At 37.1% G+C, this 15950-nt stretch overlaps 2 protein-coding genes and 1 long non-coding RNA gene across 3 annotated transcripts; 1 reads left to right on the top strand and 2 right to left on the bottom strand.

The window, feature by feature from the left end:
• The first annotated feature begins 33 nt into the window (after positions 1-33).
• Positions 34-2244, top strand: LOC137730610 (uncharacterized). The gene is made up of 3 exons (XR_011068194.1): positions 34-844; positions 1037-1166; positions 1333-2244. It is a non-coding gene; the product is annotated as an uncharacterized lncRNA (long non-coding RNA).
• A 155-nt stretch (positions 2245-2399) lies between these two features.
• On the bottom strand, positions 2400-5385 carry LOC137730608 (phosphoribulokinase, chloroplastic-like). Its single transcript, XM_068469594.1, has 5 exons — positions 4696-5385; positions 3510-3594; positions 3344-3428; positions 2986-3230; positions 2400-2853 (listed from the first exon to the last, which is right to left on the bottom strand). The coding sequence occupies exons 1-5, from the start codon at positions 5238-5240 to the stop codon at positions 2605-2607; spliced, it is 1209 nt and encodes a 402-aa protein (XP_068325695.1). The 5' UTR covers positions 5241-5385; the 3' UTR covers positions 2400-2604.
• Positions 5386-7038: 1653 nt separating this feature from the next.
• LOC137732507 (secretory carrier-associated membrane protein 4-like) lies at positions 7039-15319 on the bottom strand. The gene is made up of 12 exons (XM_068471825.1): positions 15160-15319; positions 12632-12745; positions 12491-12553; positions 12036-12069; positions 11819-11941; positions 10669-10731; positions 10471-10564; positions 9301-9346; positions 9155-9222; positions 8951-8999; positions 7806-7871; positions 7039-7310 (listed from the first exon to the last, which is right to left on the bottom strand). Exons 1-12 carry the CDS (start codon positions 15226-15228, stop codon positions 7278-7280), a joined length of 822 nt encoding a protein of 273 aa, XP_068327926.1. The 5' UTR covers positions 15229-15319; the 3' UTR covers positions 7039-7277.
• Between the last annotated feature and the right edge of the window lie 631 nt (positions 15320-15950).

Here is a 15950-nt window from a genome sequence, read left to right as displayed (position 1 = left end):
ACGACAAATGCTAAATTGTTAGCATTGGAATTATGGGGTACATGGTGGTTCATGATACCCTTAGTGCTTTTAGTATGAAGATCGTCATTCTTCTTGATATGCACAGGATCTTACCTTACAAAGGTTTCATCGAATCCTGGAGCTGGTGATGTTCTGATGGGATTCTTGGGGTCCATTATCCTCTCATTTGCCTTTTTGATGTTCAAACAGAGGAAGGTAAATAATGTTTGAAGAGCCCGGGTTTCCCATTTTTCATTAGCTATACTTGTTTAAGTTTGGTACATTGTTGACTAGAAAAGCATAAGAGTATCTGGACTAAATTTTATGGATTATCCATAGGAATTACTTGTTCTAGAAAACATTGTATTCCGACATGTGAAGCAAATATACTTGGGAGACTACCACTCTTCAATGCACTACTGGTTGTGTAAATATATGAGGACATAGCAGCAAGTTGAGAATCGAGGCCTTGGGAAAACTTTTAGATTTTTAGAGAGATGGGTGCTGAAACCATAGAATTTTGGGGTTTTCCTGCAGCAAGGCTCCGTTATAATTTTAACCTGATTCAACTCTGTGCACTCGCCCAATTGGCGTCTTACCTTTCCACCAATGTCTAGTTGATACTGAAACCATACTTGAACATTATTTTTGTGCTACAAATTTCAGCTCGTCAAGAGGCATGCAGCTGAGATTTTCACATCTGTCATCCTGTCTACCATATTTTCATTGTATTCAACTGCTCTTGTTGGACGTCTTGTTGGGTTGGAACCTAGTTTGACTGTCTCAATTCTACCGCGATGTATAACTGTGGCATTGGCTCTCAGCATTGTGTTGTTGTTTGAAGGTACTAGTTCATACTTTTGTAGTTGTAGACAAGCAAATCTCTGACCTCATAAATGTGTTCTAAGTTTGACATGATTTTCTAAGACGTTATTATCTTTACTTTTCTTTCTTGCAAAACATTACAACTTTATAATGCATACAAAATAATATTGCATGTGAGACGTAATTGAAGCCTGTATCCTTGAAATTGTAGGTACCAATCCATCTCTCACAGCCGCCATGATTGTGTTAACTGGTCTGGTAGGAGCTAATTTTGTGCAAGCAACACTTGATAAACTACAATTTCGTGATCCTATTGCTCGAGGAATATCTACTGCATCTAGGTACACATCCGCAAAACCCTGATCTTATGCACTTATATTTTGTTTTTGTGAACTGTCTGTTATGCACATACGTTTTGTTGTAATGATTAACTGTCTGTTATGCACTTACGTTTCGTTTTGGTGCTGTGTTCTTTTGTTGCTCCGGTGCTCATGGGATTGGGAACAGCAGCATTGTCAGCCATGGAACCGGAAGCTCTCCCTTTTTGTGCCATCGCTTACGCTCTGAATGGTATATTTGGCTCTTTGCTTTGTTCAATTCCAGCAGTCAGGCAAAGCTTGCTTGCCGTAGTTGGATGACACTATCAGCTGCTTAGTTTGCTTTCAAAATAAGCTACTGCTTTGAAATCTTTTATTAATCGTATATAAATATACACGATATTTTCTTATCGGTACAGGAATTCAGTTTAAAAACCGAACTATATAAAACATAAACTGTAAACATGAACAAACACCTGTACTCGGTTACCTTATTGGAATTATGAACACTCAGTTACTGCTGCTCCAGAAAACTTAGGTTGGTAGGAAGCCAACCTGAATAGTTTAGTTTTTAGCTGAATCAGTGTACCCTAACACCCTTGCGAACATGTAAGCTGCACCTAAAAGCGATGAACTTGATGTCATGGGGAATCAAAGAAATTAACATAAACGAGTTTAGGAGGTTTTTGAATAGAGGACCAAGTGGTGAACAAGTTACCCTAAAACTTTACTGTGATTAAGCAAGCCTGATTACCATGAGATGTTAGTTAGGGGTGTAGAGTGGCTACACTCCCCCTTGGTTTAAGTGCACGCGGAGATTAATGGGCCGGATAGATTCAAGTGATAAAGGTAGAATATCGGTTTCTTTAAATCTCACTCATTCATTTGACGTTGCATTGAATACAACATGGTATTGTAGATTTTTCTGTTAGTTTAATAAGATTAGAAGTTTCTGGACGGGTCCGACCCTGAGATGGTGCAAGCGGAGCCACCACACAAAGCCCCGATTTTATGGGGCCCCCAATTCTTATGCCAATGTGAGACTGAAGATGGTAAAATGGAAGATGAAGGAGTGTATTGCTAAACTCATTCCCTAGTCCCTATGAAAGAAGAAGCAAATATGGAATAAAGGACAAGAAAGGGGGCCATCATATTCATAGGGTTGTTGGTTGGTTGGTTACATGAGTGATGCAATCAAGTATTGGGAAACTGAAATGCTGAATAGATAAGATAGAGAGGTGAACCTCATAGCTGAAATTTTTTCCAACTTTTTTTATTTTTATTTTTTATTTTTTATTAAATTTGTTTCTCTATCATACAAATACTCTTCCACAGAATTACAACGTAAAGAAAGAAAGAGTGGAAAAAAGGCATGCGTGCATTCTCTTAAATAATTAAATAGGTAGAAATATTAATAGAGGCATAACAATATAATTCGGCAAAGAGATTCGATGAAATATTTCTAAGCTTTTGCTTCTGCTGGAGTTTTGGCCCTCGCTGCAATGAGTTGCTCGTAGAGGTCGCGTATCTTCAATCCGACGATGGTTTGGAAGAGACCGGTTCCGTTGTTGCTCCCGGGGAAATCAGAATGCTTCAACATTTGTTGGGTGACTTCTCCGTAGAACTTGGTGGAGATGTTGCTTAGATGGCTCTCTACATAGATCAGCTCATCTAGTCTGTCAAATTGCCCGTCCATCTCCAACACTGACACCTAATATACATAACCATGCATAACAAAAAACAAAATGATCAGTTAAAAACGCTTTTATACAGCACCAAGACGGGAATGCATAGTGACACATCATTTGGTGAACAGATTTGGCAACGAGTATTAAATTCGTACCTCGTTGCCAAAGTAAGTGTCGGGGCCGTAGTTGAATTTGATTCCAGGGTAAGAGCAGGTGAGCTTCCTTCCGCAAGGAATCCACGAGATGGTGGAGCCCTCATCAAACAAGTAGACTGGGTTGAAATATTTCACACCTTCCTTCATTATCAACCTCACTCTCAACACCTTCCCCTCGTTGTCTCCTGGAATCAATTGGGTTGGCAACACTTCTATAACTGCATCTGCATACTGCTTTTGGGGATCTGCATACAATTGACAAACGATTAATAATTATGAGAGTGCAGAATGACAAACTAAGAGTGCGAACAAGATACATTTTCGTAAATAAATCATGCAGAGGTGGGTGGCTACGTACCAATATAAGCATCGAAATCAGGCTTTCGGGCTTCAATACTGGCTTTGATGCTCTCAAGACTGTGCCCGCGTTCCGCCATGTCTCTCTGAACAATCCAAGTTTTAGCTTAATTACCGTGGTAAATTTATCGAAATTAAGTTTAATTATGCGAGGCTAATTTAATTACCTGAATTTTCCATGCAAACTTAACCTCATTGCTGATGTCCAAGTAGATACTGAAGTCCAACAAGTCCCTAACTCGCTCATCATACCTACACATATATATTGATGGATTAGTATATATGTTCCTGCTTAATTAACTATCAGGTAAGTACGTTGCATAGTGATATTTCTCTTTCCAAATTTTAAATCCTTTCTCCAACAAGCTTGTAATGAGTTGTAAATGTAAAAAAAAAACTATTTGCGGGGCAAAAATTTACGCGACACATGCGATTGGTTCGGTTGTGCATTATGTTGATGGAATTAATTAATTTATCATTGAGTAATTACAATACTAGTAAAATAGTCATTTAATACTACATTATAGTCTTTACTTGTAAGTAAGAGATAGTAAGTGAGTATAAGGAAGTCATCTTAATCTCCTTTTTTTTCGTTTTCATTTTATTGTTTGGCTAACGACATCAGTTTTTTTATTTCTTTCTTTTCATTTTACTGATGTTAGTTAAATTCTTTTAACCATTCAAACATAAGGAAGTCATTTTAGTAAAACATTATCTGAAATTTTGTGGAATTTGACTACAATACTTATTCAATATTATTATAAATACATGTATGTAAGTATTGTAATCATTTCCAAAATTATGACCTACTCCAGCATTTATTTATTTGAAAAGGAAAGTTCCTTAACTCCCCTCCCGTCTATTTTGAGGTTTAACTTAATATATAAAGGAAACTATTTTCTTGTCAAATATTGACTTGATACTATTGATCAGGATAATGTGTTTGTATAAATTTTGTGGTACAAATTCATGGTCTTGCAAAAAATTCCAGTCGTCCTTAGAAGACATTTTAACATTAGTACACACATACAAATAGAAGTAACTACTAATACAAAAATTAAAAGAAGGTTTGTTTTCCTCTCGATATAAATTACGTGGATACTCTCATTCAAAAAATAATAAGAGAAGTGGTTGTGTGAAACTATTTTTCATGAATTTAGTGTAAAATACCGTCTGTTTAAACAAACAAAAAAAAAGTTGAAATAAATTAGAAAGAAGATCCAAAATAAGAACAACTCCAGGATTTCATGAATGTTTAGTGAAAAATGAAAGAGAGAGTGAAAATAATAAAGTAGTAGTTAGTGTAATCAAAGTGATTATGATGAGTAACTAGTCAATTAGACAAGCACTTACATTGGGTGTAAACCTTCAATGACAAGAATCTTGGGGGGCTTGATGAGCTCAGGAGGATCCAAGAGACCAGAAACATGGTTGTAAATAGGTTTCTCAACAGCCTTGCCTTCCTTGATAGCCTTCACCTGTTCATACATAAGATCGAAGTCGTTTGCTCTTGGGTCCAGCGCTGTCACTCCTTTCTCCTTCCTCCCTGTCCTGTCCAGGGAATGGTAATCATCCAAGCATATCACCGTCGTGGTGTCGCTGATGAGCGTGTTGGAATCAGGGTTTCCACCTTTAGGCGGCTTCGCCGCTCCTCCAAACACGCTCGTCAGCCTCCTCATGAATGTGCTCTTCCCACACCCTGAGTCCGCTGCTAAACCGATAACAATCGTCTCTTGCTCGCATCTTATCACACTCACTCCAACTCTCCTGCTGCTGCCGCTTCTCTGCTTGTAAAACACCGCCACCTGCTGCTGCTTTTGGCCGTTGAATCCCAAGGACGAGGAAAATGAACACGTCGGGTTCAGCTGGCCACTTGTGTGCACTGCACAAATCGCCATTTTCCCACTACTACTACTACTACTACTTTCTCTCTCTAGCTCTCTGTGTTCTTGCTTACTTGGTTTGATTTGGGAAAGAAAGGCTACACATATTATTCTTTCTTCCTTTTTTTTTTTTTTTTCCTCTGGATGCTAATAATAACAAACTAGAAAGTTTGGGACACAAATAAGAGGATGGAAGAGTTTGATGAGAGCAAGTTTTTTTGGGTTGGAAAAGAAAAGAAAATGTCGGCTAAGACCGCTGCTGTTGACGTGTCATGTTGTTTTTTTTTTTTGGGGTTTCTTATTTTTTATTTTTATATACTTCTTATTTTTGTATGAGGTGATGTCATATGGGTAGGTGATAAACGCAGGCATGGGGGCGGAGGAGAGGAGGAAGAAGAAGCTTGGTGGTCATTTGTTGTGGTTTGGATATTTGATGCGCCACGTGGCAATGCAGTGGTGGCTGGTTAAAGATTAGGGGTGAAGGGTGAGGAATGGAAAGAGGATATCTCTGGAGATAGATAAGAGTATGTGCTCTGTGCCATCCGCTTATGATTTTTCCACCCTCTCTCTCGCTCTTAATTTGTCGTTTTATATTATTCTACAAAGTTTCGACCAAAAAATATTATTCTATAAAATATTTAAAACTAATCTTGTAAAAAATCTGCTTCGCGCCAATGACAAAGACACAACGTACATGAAACTAGAAACGTGCACATCAACGGGAGATTTTTTAATTTGACTGGAATACGGGATGATACACTACATGTCATTATACAAATGGTGAAATATATGTGTTAAAAAGTTAATAGTTTAAAAAATAAAAATTTTCACTACTTAAATAAAAACACGTAGTATACCAATCCGTGTTCTATCACAATAAAAAATTTCTCCAGACCAACGTGTTAAGATTCGTCATGGAAGTCAGGCATGACGAATTACGTGGCATCGCATGCATTTATATTGGCATTTTAGGGAATTTTTGAAACTTTTGATTAACTGTTGTTTAGGTCGTAAACTGATGAAAATGTCGAGAACCCATCTCTTTCTTTCTGCGACCCTTGTCTCTGGCTTTGTTTTCTTGAAAAGTTCCCACCCTTGTCTGGCTTTTGCCGGATCTATGGCAGAGACGCACTTCAATCCTCTCTGTCTGCTTTCAGAACACTCTGGACCTTGAGGAACGTTTTGACAGCAAAACTGGCTCGATAGGAACGCTGATTGCAGACCATGAGCAGCCGTGCGTTAGCGGTGGTCGAGGAGGTTCTAACTCGGTGGATTTTGGAAGTTAACTCTTGGTTTGTTGCGGGATACACGTTTTGTACAGTGAAATTTTGGCCGCTTTATCACTCCATAGATGACATTAAGCGCATGGAGCGCCACGCCATTGGTGCACTAAGAAGAACGGTAGAGTTCTTGCAAGTGTATTTTCTTTAGTCCTACTATAGTTGGTGTATTAGGTTTCCAGTCGCTCTATTTAAGAAGAAAGAGGTGTGCCTTTTTTTACTTCTCATACATCCTTTTAATTTTCAACCGTCAGATCAGATAAATTGAAGAAGATCAAATGACATAAGTTAACAAAGAGTGAAAAGTTAAAAGATGTGTGTGAATAGCACTCCCAAAATATTGTACCATTGCTCTCGAAAATGGAATGATTAAAACTAGTATTTGTTCATCTATGTATCCATGTCTAGTGATTAAAACTAGTTTTGAACAAACAATTCACAACTTTTCTTGATTAATCTAGTGATGGTGATGGTAAGTAAATCCTCGGCACCAAAAGCCTATTTGGCTCGTTGCAGGTTGCTGAATACGAAAATGCAACACATAAAACAGCAATATTATAACGCAACGTAGTTTGACGACAAGAAGGGGAGAATAAACATACTATTAGAGTCTGGGTGGAACACTACATATACAGCTTACTCATCACTCTTTACTAACTCATATCGCAACGAAATGGCAAACATAATACGCCGCACAAGAATATACTAAAACCACTCTAGAAAGGCAATGCAACTCTGAATCCCAATCGGATCACGATCCCACCATCAAATCTCACTTGTTCCCCCTGAAATACATGTATACTTTCTGCACAAACAAAACAGGGAAACACGATCAGATCATTAGTAACGATAAATAACATGTTAACAATGACTTCAATCTGACTAGAACACAAAAAAGAGGCATTCGGACTAGTAATGAAGTTCAAATCTTTTAGGAGACGACAAATGAAAGTGAATAAACATATTCCAGATATGGTTGTACAAGCTTTTGTAAACATACCTAAATGGATATATTTCGTGAAAGCGAGAATAAAGAAACAAACATACTAGATGTTAACGGTAAAGATTAAGTTTCTTCTATAAGAGGAAAAACAAAAACAGAATACATCTGAAGCAAACTGGCGGGGTCACGGTGCTCTAGGAGCAGTCACAACAATCGAGACCTCCATAAATCCATAACTAGAGACTATTCAGGTAAATGCATGCCTTTGTAAACCACCAGAAGCATTTTCTATACTTCTAACGAAAGGCTATTAATTTTTAAAATGTACATAGGAAACAAGGGAACTCTGTCTCTCACCTGAAGTACCCATAAGCTTAGAAGAGACTCCAAGCAAAACAAGGCAAACCCAGTTAAGTAGAATATCTGCACAGGATACAACAAAAGAAATAATATTAGTCATTGAGATTTGCACCAAACAATCCAACCGACAACTAAGATCCCTTGGTTATCAGAAATCCATATCATGATGCTAGATGTTACCCTTTCTGTTCTTATTTGTAAAGCTGGGCAATATGGCTATGAACTGGGAAGCAAGTCTTCATGAGTTTTATTAATAGTTTTGATCCAATTCCCTGACAGGATTGATGTTTAGGGTACATAAGATCTCATTAGAACCTAAAATCTAACTGAGTAAAGTGTGCCAGCAACCAAGAAAAAAAAAACCACTGGGCGACCGATGCACATTAAGGAACCACCTCCGATCAAGAACGATAAAGTGGATATATATGTGTGTGTGTAGCATAAAGTCTATCCTTCGCTGTTCTGTGTTGAGAGAACCTTTCAATGCTCAAGTAAGAAGCATAAGGGATGTATTATTGGCCAAATTTAAAGGGCAGATATTCTTTTACCAAAATTTGCTCCAGTATATTCTCAATGCTGAGCACAAATTCATGACTTGACCAACCAACCAGAGCAAACAAAAGTTCGGCAATAATCTGATATTCTCAATAAATGCATAGCATTGAGAACCTGAAAATGGAATCTTGGTGAAGAGAGGGTTCTCCCACTTTAGATCATTGTGAAGGTGGTTACTGGTTCATTTGTTAAGAGTGCTTAGGAAAAGAAAACATTAATTCAGAAGTCAAAAGTGCACACAAGTCTGAGTTTTCAGTTTTGGCAGAAAACCAGCGCAACTTTGTATTTCTTCCCGGCCTACCCCATACTTTTTTGTTGCTGTGGCCTACTTCATAGTTTAGAGTCTAGACCATGATTTTTCTTCCTTTTATCAGTTAAATGAAGTAGTCCAAATTCTTTGTAACTGTTTTGATATTTTGAATCTTGAACAAAAATCTCAACTACGAATCTATTCTCTTCTTCAACTTTAGAGGTTACATTAAAATTGAAGACACTGAGATGATGGAGATGAGAAATAAAACAAACATTACACTTCCAACAACATTCTAGCAGCAGTGTCTATAGATGCAGGCACGTTAAAAACTTACCCCTACCACCACATGGTCAGAGAAAACATCAACTGCCGAAAGAATGCCCCTGTATATAAGAAGCAAAAATAAAGAAATAAAAGGAGGAAAATATATTGGATCAGTTACACAGCATCAAAACACTTATTAAAGACAATTGGAGGAGCCATCACGACAAGTAAATAATATTAAATGCAAGAAACAAAAAAGAAGGGAAGAGCTTACGTCAATGATTTCCCATTAAAGACAATTGGAGGAGCTATCGCCGCAAAAATACAAAACCCAATGTGGAGCTGCCACAAGAAAATTGATTAAAATCAGATTGATAAGTCAAGCATAATAAATCAAACATATACGGTATCAGTACATACCATGTAGAACAAGAAAAACCAACCAAACTTCAGGGCACTATCAGTCCTGCAAGTTAAAAAAAAATACACCTCAACAGAGTCAGAAGTGCATGATATTACCGATTTCAATTTAACAAAGGAAAAACAATTGGACATTCTATTTCCATCCATATCGATAACATTGACATCATACAACTGATTCTCTACCCATTTGTACAACAAATGTGAAGGGTCCCATGGATCATAAACTTTTTTATGAACTATAAATGGAAAAGGGTCACAGCAACAGTAAATTTTTTAGAAGTTCCAAAGAAAAAATGAAATTTGTTACTGTACAGTGGCTGAAAAACTGACGAGGTGTCATCTTTGAGCAAAAGAACCTTGTCAGAAAAGCTACATACAAAATTAAAAAGTTACAATCATGCTAGCTGCACATAATTACCACCCCCCCCCCCCCCCCCTCCCTCTTTTTCTTCCCCCCGGCAAAGGGATTCAATTCCAAACAACTCTTGATTTCCAGGAAAAATTGGTTTCCACGTTCAAACACAACCACCATGTTAGATGCACCACATAACAATCTCACCCTAGTGACTAAGCAGCACTGTTTCCAAGGTAGTATGATACTGAATGCTGGTATGATGCTGGAATCTTCTGAATTTCTATCAGAGTTATTCCTATTTACCTTTTTTGGAGTGAGTCCGACTCTATTATATTCCTTTCTCTTACTATTTTCCTAAATCAAACTTTGATTTACCAAGTCCCCCCGTAGGTGTGCCCATGAAATACTAAAAGCAAGGACAAATAAATATTATGCACCATAATTTCTGGTAGAAACGAGTTGCGAGAGAGTTATAGTGCCAGTTAGAGTCCATAGTGTAAATTTGATTTGTTCATAACATAAACAGGGCCTAATTTAAACATGGGTCCATCATATGCCAAAGGTCTCTTCCATTAACCGGATGAGGATAATTTTAGGACAAATACAAATGCCTACTCTTTCATATTTGGTTCCCAAAAATGTCAAAGTAGTTTCTTGTCTTAACCTAAGATCTGTGATATTACAGTCAAGCTATTTTCTCTAAAGTGCCAAAAAATTTATGCTGACATTGCAGCTTCTCTGTAATCTCCAGAGGAACTACAAACCTTTTATTTACCTGGAAACTAGAAACAAAACCATCTTTAAACATTTACCTCATAGCACGATAGAGAGGCCTGTACCAAAGAACATATGAAAGAGGGCATCCCATTAGAGCATAGATCGTCGCAAGCAAAAATATTTTAACACCTGCAGTTTATGAAACTCATCAGAAGATCCAATTAGCGTGATAGCCAAGGAGCTAAATTCACCTGCAATCAAGTAATAACCAAATATCATCAAGGAAAACTTACCTCCGCCTCTAATCCAACAGACGATAATCGCAATCACATTGAAAAATAGGCAAAGAACTATGCCTGCAATGACAATATTACTTACGTGTAAAGGAAAAATAACATAAAAAGATGAATCCACTTAAGTCTAATAAGGAAATATATGTGATGATAAGAAGAATAATGATACAAGGAGTCCACCCACATATTCTGCCGGACTCTTAATCTAGCATCACATATTAGAATTAGAATTCAAGTGACCAGTTGTCCATATTGAGTCTGCCAAGAGAGCATTTCCTCTGTATTATCTACATTATACATATACATGCATTTTTTGTGCATGAGCCTACGAGGAGCTACAAGTGAGTATTTCCCTAATTAGAAATAAAAAATGAGGACATCCTAAACTATCTCTTGGACTGATCAGAATCATTTCTTCAAAGGATCATCCACGCAAAAAAGTAAGATCAGCCAAACCAAAACTCATTGCGCCATTGGATTACCAATACTTTCATTTTATTGGACCAACTACGGTTGTGTACATAATTTATATGACCAGACGGTTCCCTATCTGGAAGCTTACTTTTGAAGGAATAATTCTTGAGGAGGGACCAAAAAGTTGGCCAATTTCAATTTGGCTAACATTATGTACGGTCAATATTTAAACAAGGACCTAAAGAAATGGACGTTTGGATCATTGAACTACATTTCCAGATGACCCCAACAAGGATGTCCAAACAACAAACTTTTCAAAATTCGTGGCCATCCTCCTTAAAAACATCCATTATATATGTCTGTAATCAGAAACAATGGAAAGACACTAACCTTATTCAAATATCTATATTTAAGTAAACAATTTTAACTCCCAATCCTCTCCTTGGAACTATCTATATTTAAGTAAACAATTCTAAGAGAAATACTAGGTACTGACACATTCCAATTGAATATAAGTACGTACATTCCTTAAATCCCAGCAATGAAATAACTTACTACTACTTGATTGTTAGAGAAAATGTTCCATAAGCATATAATTTTATGTAAATCCAATTTATAACTTATAAGGCAGACTATTTGAAAATAACTCTTTTGTAATGGAATCCTCAACACATGGATAAAAATACAAGCAAAGCAAAATACATAGCACCACATTGGCATAATAAACATGCCTTACCTAGCCAACTTGCAAAAGCCAGATATTGTAGCCTTTGAGCATGTATTGGTATTTCATTAGCTATATCATGGTGAATAATTGGAAAAAAAGGAGGCCAATTTCTATCATCAACAGGGACACCACCTGATACACAAAGAAGAAAAAAAATTAATTACTATGATTTAAGAAAGGGCACCCAAATTACTAATAATATATGTTGCAGATTCATAGTGCTTACCTTTTGCAACAGAATCTTCTCTACGTTTAATATCCTGTAAAAGTTAAATATTAATACAAAAACTGTATTGAAAAAAAATACAGGGAACGCATTAAGCAGTACAGCACAAATGAGTGACTGTAACCAGGAAAAAGAAAAAGAAAAAAAATGAGATATAAAAACAAATAACGCATCTAAACTGGGGCCCACCACCGAACCCTACAATTATTGGGGACAGGAAGCACTAGCAATGGCTAGAAAGGTACATTGGGGTTTCAAACGTAAGGTAACATGGGACAAACCCATGTGCCTCAGCCACTCCCACTGTGCCCTCAATGGTATTATTACAGGCAACATATTCCATATTGTGCTCAATTTATCCATTTGTAAACTCCACTTCAAAAGAATATAAAATGATTTATACAATAAAGGTAGAACTGTTGACAAGTAATGAATAAAAACACTTGTCAATTAACCTTTTCTCTCTTCTTGAGATCTGCTTCCCAAGTTGCAAGCTCTTTTGCCTTTTGCTTAGAATCCTGCAGAAAATAGCCAAACAATACATAAATAATCTCATAGAGAGCGAAAAAAATGTATACGACAGAAAACTACTTTACATTCATTGTATCCAACGGTATATCGACTGTGGCATCGTGTTTCTGCCCAAAGCCCAGATGGTCAGATGACACTGGTGGAACTCGTGACTTTGACTTAGGAGCAGCAGCACCATTCTGCAAAATTCTCAAATTATGGCACATTTTAACACATTTATACGAGGATGATAGGGAAAATATATGTAAAACTAAGCTTCACACCAGTCTTAATAAACATGTCCAAACCATGCAGCTGTATGGAATATAATCCAAAAGTGAATTTTGTATCATATCATAAATGGAGTGGAGTATGCATGGTGTGTCAACATGTGACTTCTAAAATGCCTGAAAATCAAAAAGCATATGCACATTACATGGCATGGGTCCTATAATTTCTAAAATGCATATTGCCTAAGTACAAAGAACTAGGACTTCATAAAGATGTGAAAGAAGCACACAGCACTGCATTTGTAACCCTCATCATTCCACTCAACTTTTAAGAACCAACATCTGTAATTCATCATTAATATGTCATACTGCATCAATCCAATGACATGACAAAAAACACGAGGAGTTGAATTCTATACATATAAGAAAAATTAATCGATGATTTTTTTTGTGCTGTTGACTAACGGATACTCCAAGGAAATGGTCAAGATACTCCAAGGAAACGGTCAAGATACTCCTAGCATACGGTTAAGATACTCCTAGCATACGGTTAAGATACTCCTAAGATACTGATCTTTGAATTAAGTTAGGAATTTGGGTTGTTGTAGTTTCTAAATTCTATGGGTTTGCATGGTTCTAAAAGACGCTAGGTGCTAGTCGGGCGGCGGGCTAGAGCCTAGTGCCTAGGCGGATTTAAGTAAATGTATTATATCATGTAAATAAGTAACTATTTACACATAAAAAACTCTACTTGTATTTTTCTTAGTTTTTAGTTGACAAAAAGTGTGGTATTGATATGTAGTATAGACATCACCAAAACAAAATGTGAAAAATATAGATATTATTGGTGAGACAGTGGGGTCTTAAAAGAGAAAAAATAATAATAAAAATGAAAAGTTTATAATTAAAAAAAAAAAAAAAAAAAAAAAAAAAAAAACGGAAACGAAAAGTCATAGAAAGAAGAAGATGGTGGGCTCTTTTGTTTTGGTCAAACTAGATAGTGGGCAGTTGGAACAAAAAGATTGAATAAAAAACTCAAACAACAACTGAAAAATTTGCCAAAACGACACTCTGAATACAAGCCATCTTCTTCTTGGAATGAGCCGATCAGTCTGCATCTAAAAAATTCCAGATTCCAGCATAGCTCTCCACAGATCCTCGCCTAGCCCTGCCTAGCCCCGTCCAAGAAGCCACCTAACAAGCTTTCTGATTTTCTGACCAATTAGGGACTAGTCGCAACGGCAACTCACCGTCTAGCGCCTAGGAAAATCATTAAGAGATGGATGTAGACTCACCAGGTCATTAAGAGATGGATGTAGCCCCATCGGGCAAGGAAAATCATTCCGGTCCTGGGAGAGGCGAGGACCAATCTCAAGAATCACAAAGACTAAGCAGTGTTCTATTTTGTTACTGTTAAAAGATAAACATGAATGTTTCACTCTTTTGTGATTTGACTTATATAATGAATATGAACACATCAAATATATATATATATATATTATTTAACTGCCATATTGTATCCCTTTTTTTAGAAATTTTGCGTATCAGCGGTATTGTATCCCGTATCCGTGCAACATAGTCATGTGCCCTTCAAGGCCGGAAGGTAGGCGGTAAATCATAAGAATATGCAGACTATTAAGTAAATGTATTATCGAAAAGATGCAAAAGGAATAAATATCACTATTAAAGAAAGGGAGGGGCAACAAAATGTAAAAGGATGGCATTGCTTAAACCGGGGATGGGGGCTCAATGATGGAAACATTTCTACAACAACAACAACAACAAAGCCTTATCTAAATTGACTGGACTTGTTTCTTTTTGTTTTCATCTTAAGGAACAAGTCAAATAAATGTTGCCCAAATCCATCTTCTTTCGTCACCACTGAATTTGAAGTGAATGAGGCAAAAAAATTCAAATTTTGAATTTTTATTCAAAATTCAAAATAACATAAGTTAAAAACCTAACCCAGTTCCAAAATTTAAATCCATTTTTTTTCGTACATATTAGGTTTGGTCTAAGACTCTAAGCTAAGTATTCTTACACAGGGAGGAATGGCACTGGCAAGAGCTTAAGACTGAAAATCCGCATGTTAATTTAAATTTTACAACTCAACTTTATAGGTTAAACATATTATTATTTCCTAATTCACATTGTTTTTCTTCATTTTCTTCACTACCAAAAAAGAAGGAAAAAACAAAAAAAATTAAGGTATTCAAATTTCAAATAACAAAATTTCACTTTTCAGATCCAGATCGAATAACCGAATTCACGAAAGTATGCAGGAATTGAGATCACCAAGTAAAATGGAAGGTAGATCTAAGCGCGAGGAAGAAAAAGAAAAGGGTTAAAATTGGAGAAAGAGAAAAGGGAAGAGGCAAAATTACCGAAAAGGGATTGACCTCGACCTCGACCACTTCTTCGTCAAACGGGTTGGGGTCGTGGTGGCGATTCATAGCTAGATCCCCAAATCTTGCACAAGATGTAGTGCACGCTCAGGGGGAGGGGGAGGGGGAGAGAGAGAGAGAGAGAGAGAGAGAGACTCTGTTGCGCGAGTGACACTACTCAACTCCCACTTTATTCTGAGAAAGAGAGACAGAGAGAGAGAGAGACTTAGTTCCTACGCGTACGCGGGATTACAATTGCAAATTTGGAACGGAAGTTGGATTTGATCCAACAGCCAGCGGTCACTGGCTTTTTGAGCCGTTGCATTTTCCACCGCTTGGTAATGTGAAGCCCGCCCAAAACTCCTCCAACCCAAAAAGCCACCTTCAGCGGGCCAACAAAGTAAGGGCAAATTGTGGGCCATGTGAAAGCCCGCCCAAACCCTCAAGCATCTCAAGACCGGATTTGCGCCAGTGCACAAGGTTCACGTCAGGCATTGGAAGTCCATCTAAATGTCGACCATTTCAAGACTCTTTTCAATTTTCAATCAAATAAATTGACGAAGATTATTTACCAAAAATTTACAAAGATGTATAAGAAGTAAAAATAAATACATAAATAACATCCTTTTACGCATATTGTAGGTGGCATATTCCTATTGGTGGTTAACATCCTGTTGATGGATAATTAGTGTGGGAATGACATCCTTTTTAACGTGCATGTGGCATGTTCCTATTGATGGTTAGTTAGCTACTTAGGTAAAATGACAAAACCACCCTCGTCACGTCATCAA

The sequence above is a fragment of the Pyrus communis genome, chromosome 4 (assembly GCF_963583255.1).
Source record: "Pyrus communis chromosome 4, drPyrComm1.1, whole genome shotgun sequence".
NCBI classification, from domain to species: Eukaryota; Viridiplantae; Streptophyta; class Magnoliopsida; order Rosales; family Rosaceae; genus Pyrus; species Pyrus communis.
This window is presented reverse-complemented; position numbering and strand designations above follow the sequence as displayed.

Coding starts and splice junctions, on each gene's coding strand:
- LOC137732507 (XM_068471825.1), bottom strand. CDS start 15,228: ATGAATCGCCACCACGACCCCAACCCGTTTGACGAAGAAGTGGTCGAG. Junction 10,565..10,668: donor CTGTTGGATTAGAGGCGGAG/GTAAGTTTTCCT, acceptor CATAAACTGCAG/GTGTTAAAATATTTTTGCTT. Junction 9,347..10,470: donor CCTCTCTATCGTGCTATGAG/GTAAATGTTTAA, acceptor TTTAACTTGCAG/GACTGATAGTGCCCTGAAGT.
- LOC137730608 (XM_068469594.1), bottom strand. CDS start 5,240: ATGGCGATTTGTGCAGTGCACACAAGTGGCCAGCTGAACCCGACGTGT. Junction 3,595..4,695: donor ATTGAAGGTTTACACCCAAT/GTAAGTGCTTGT, acceptor ATATATGTGTAG/GTATGATGAGCGAGTTAGGG. Junction 2,854..2,985: donor ACACTTACTTTGGCAACGAG/GTACGAATTTAA, acceptor TATGTATATTAG/GTGTCAGTGTTGGAGATGGA.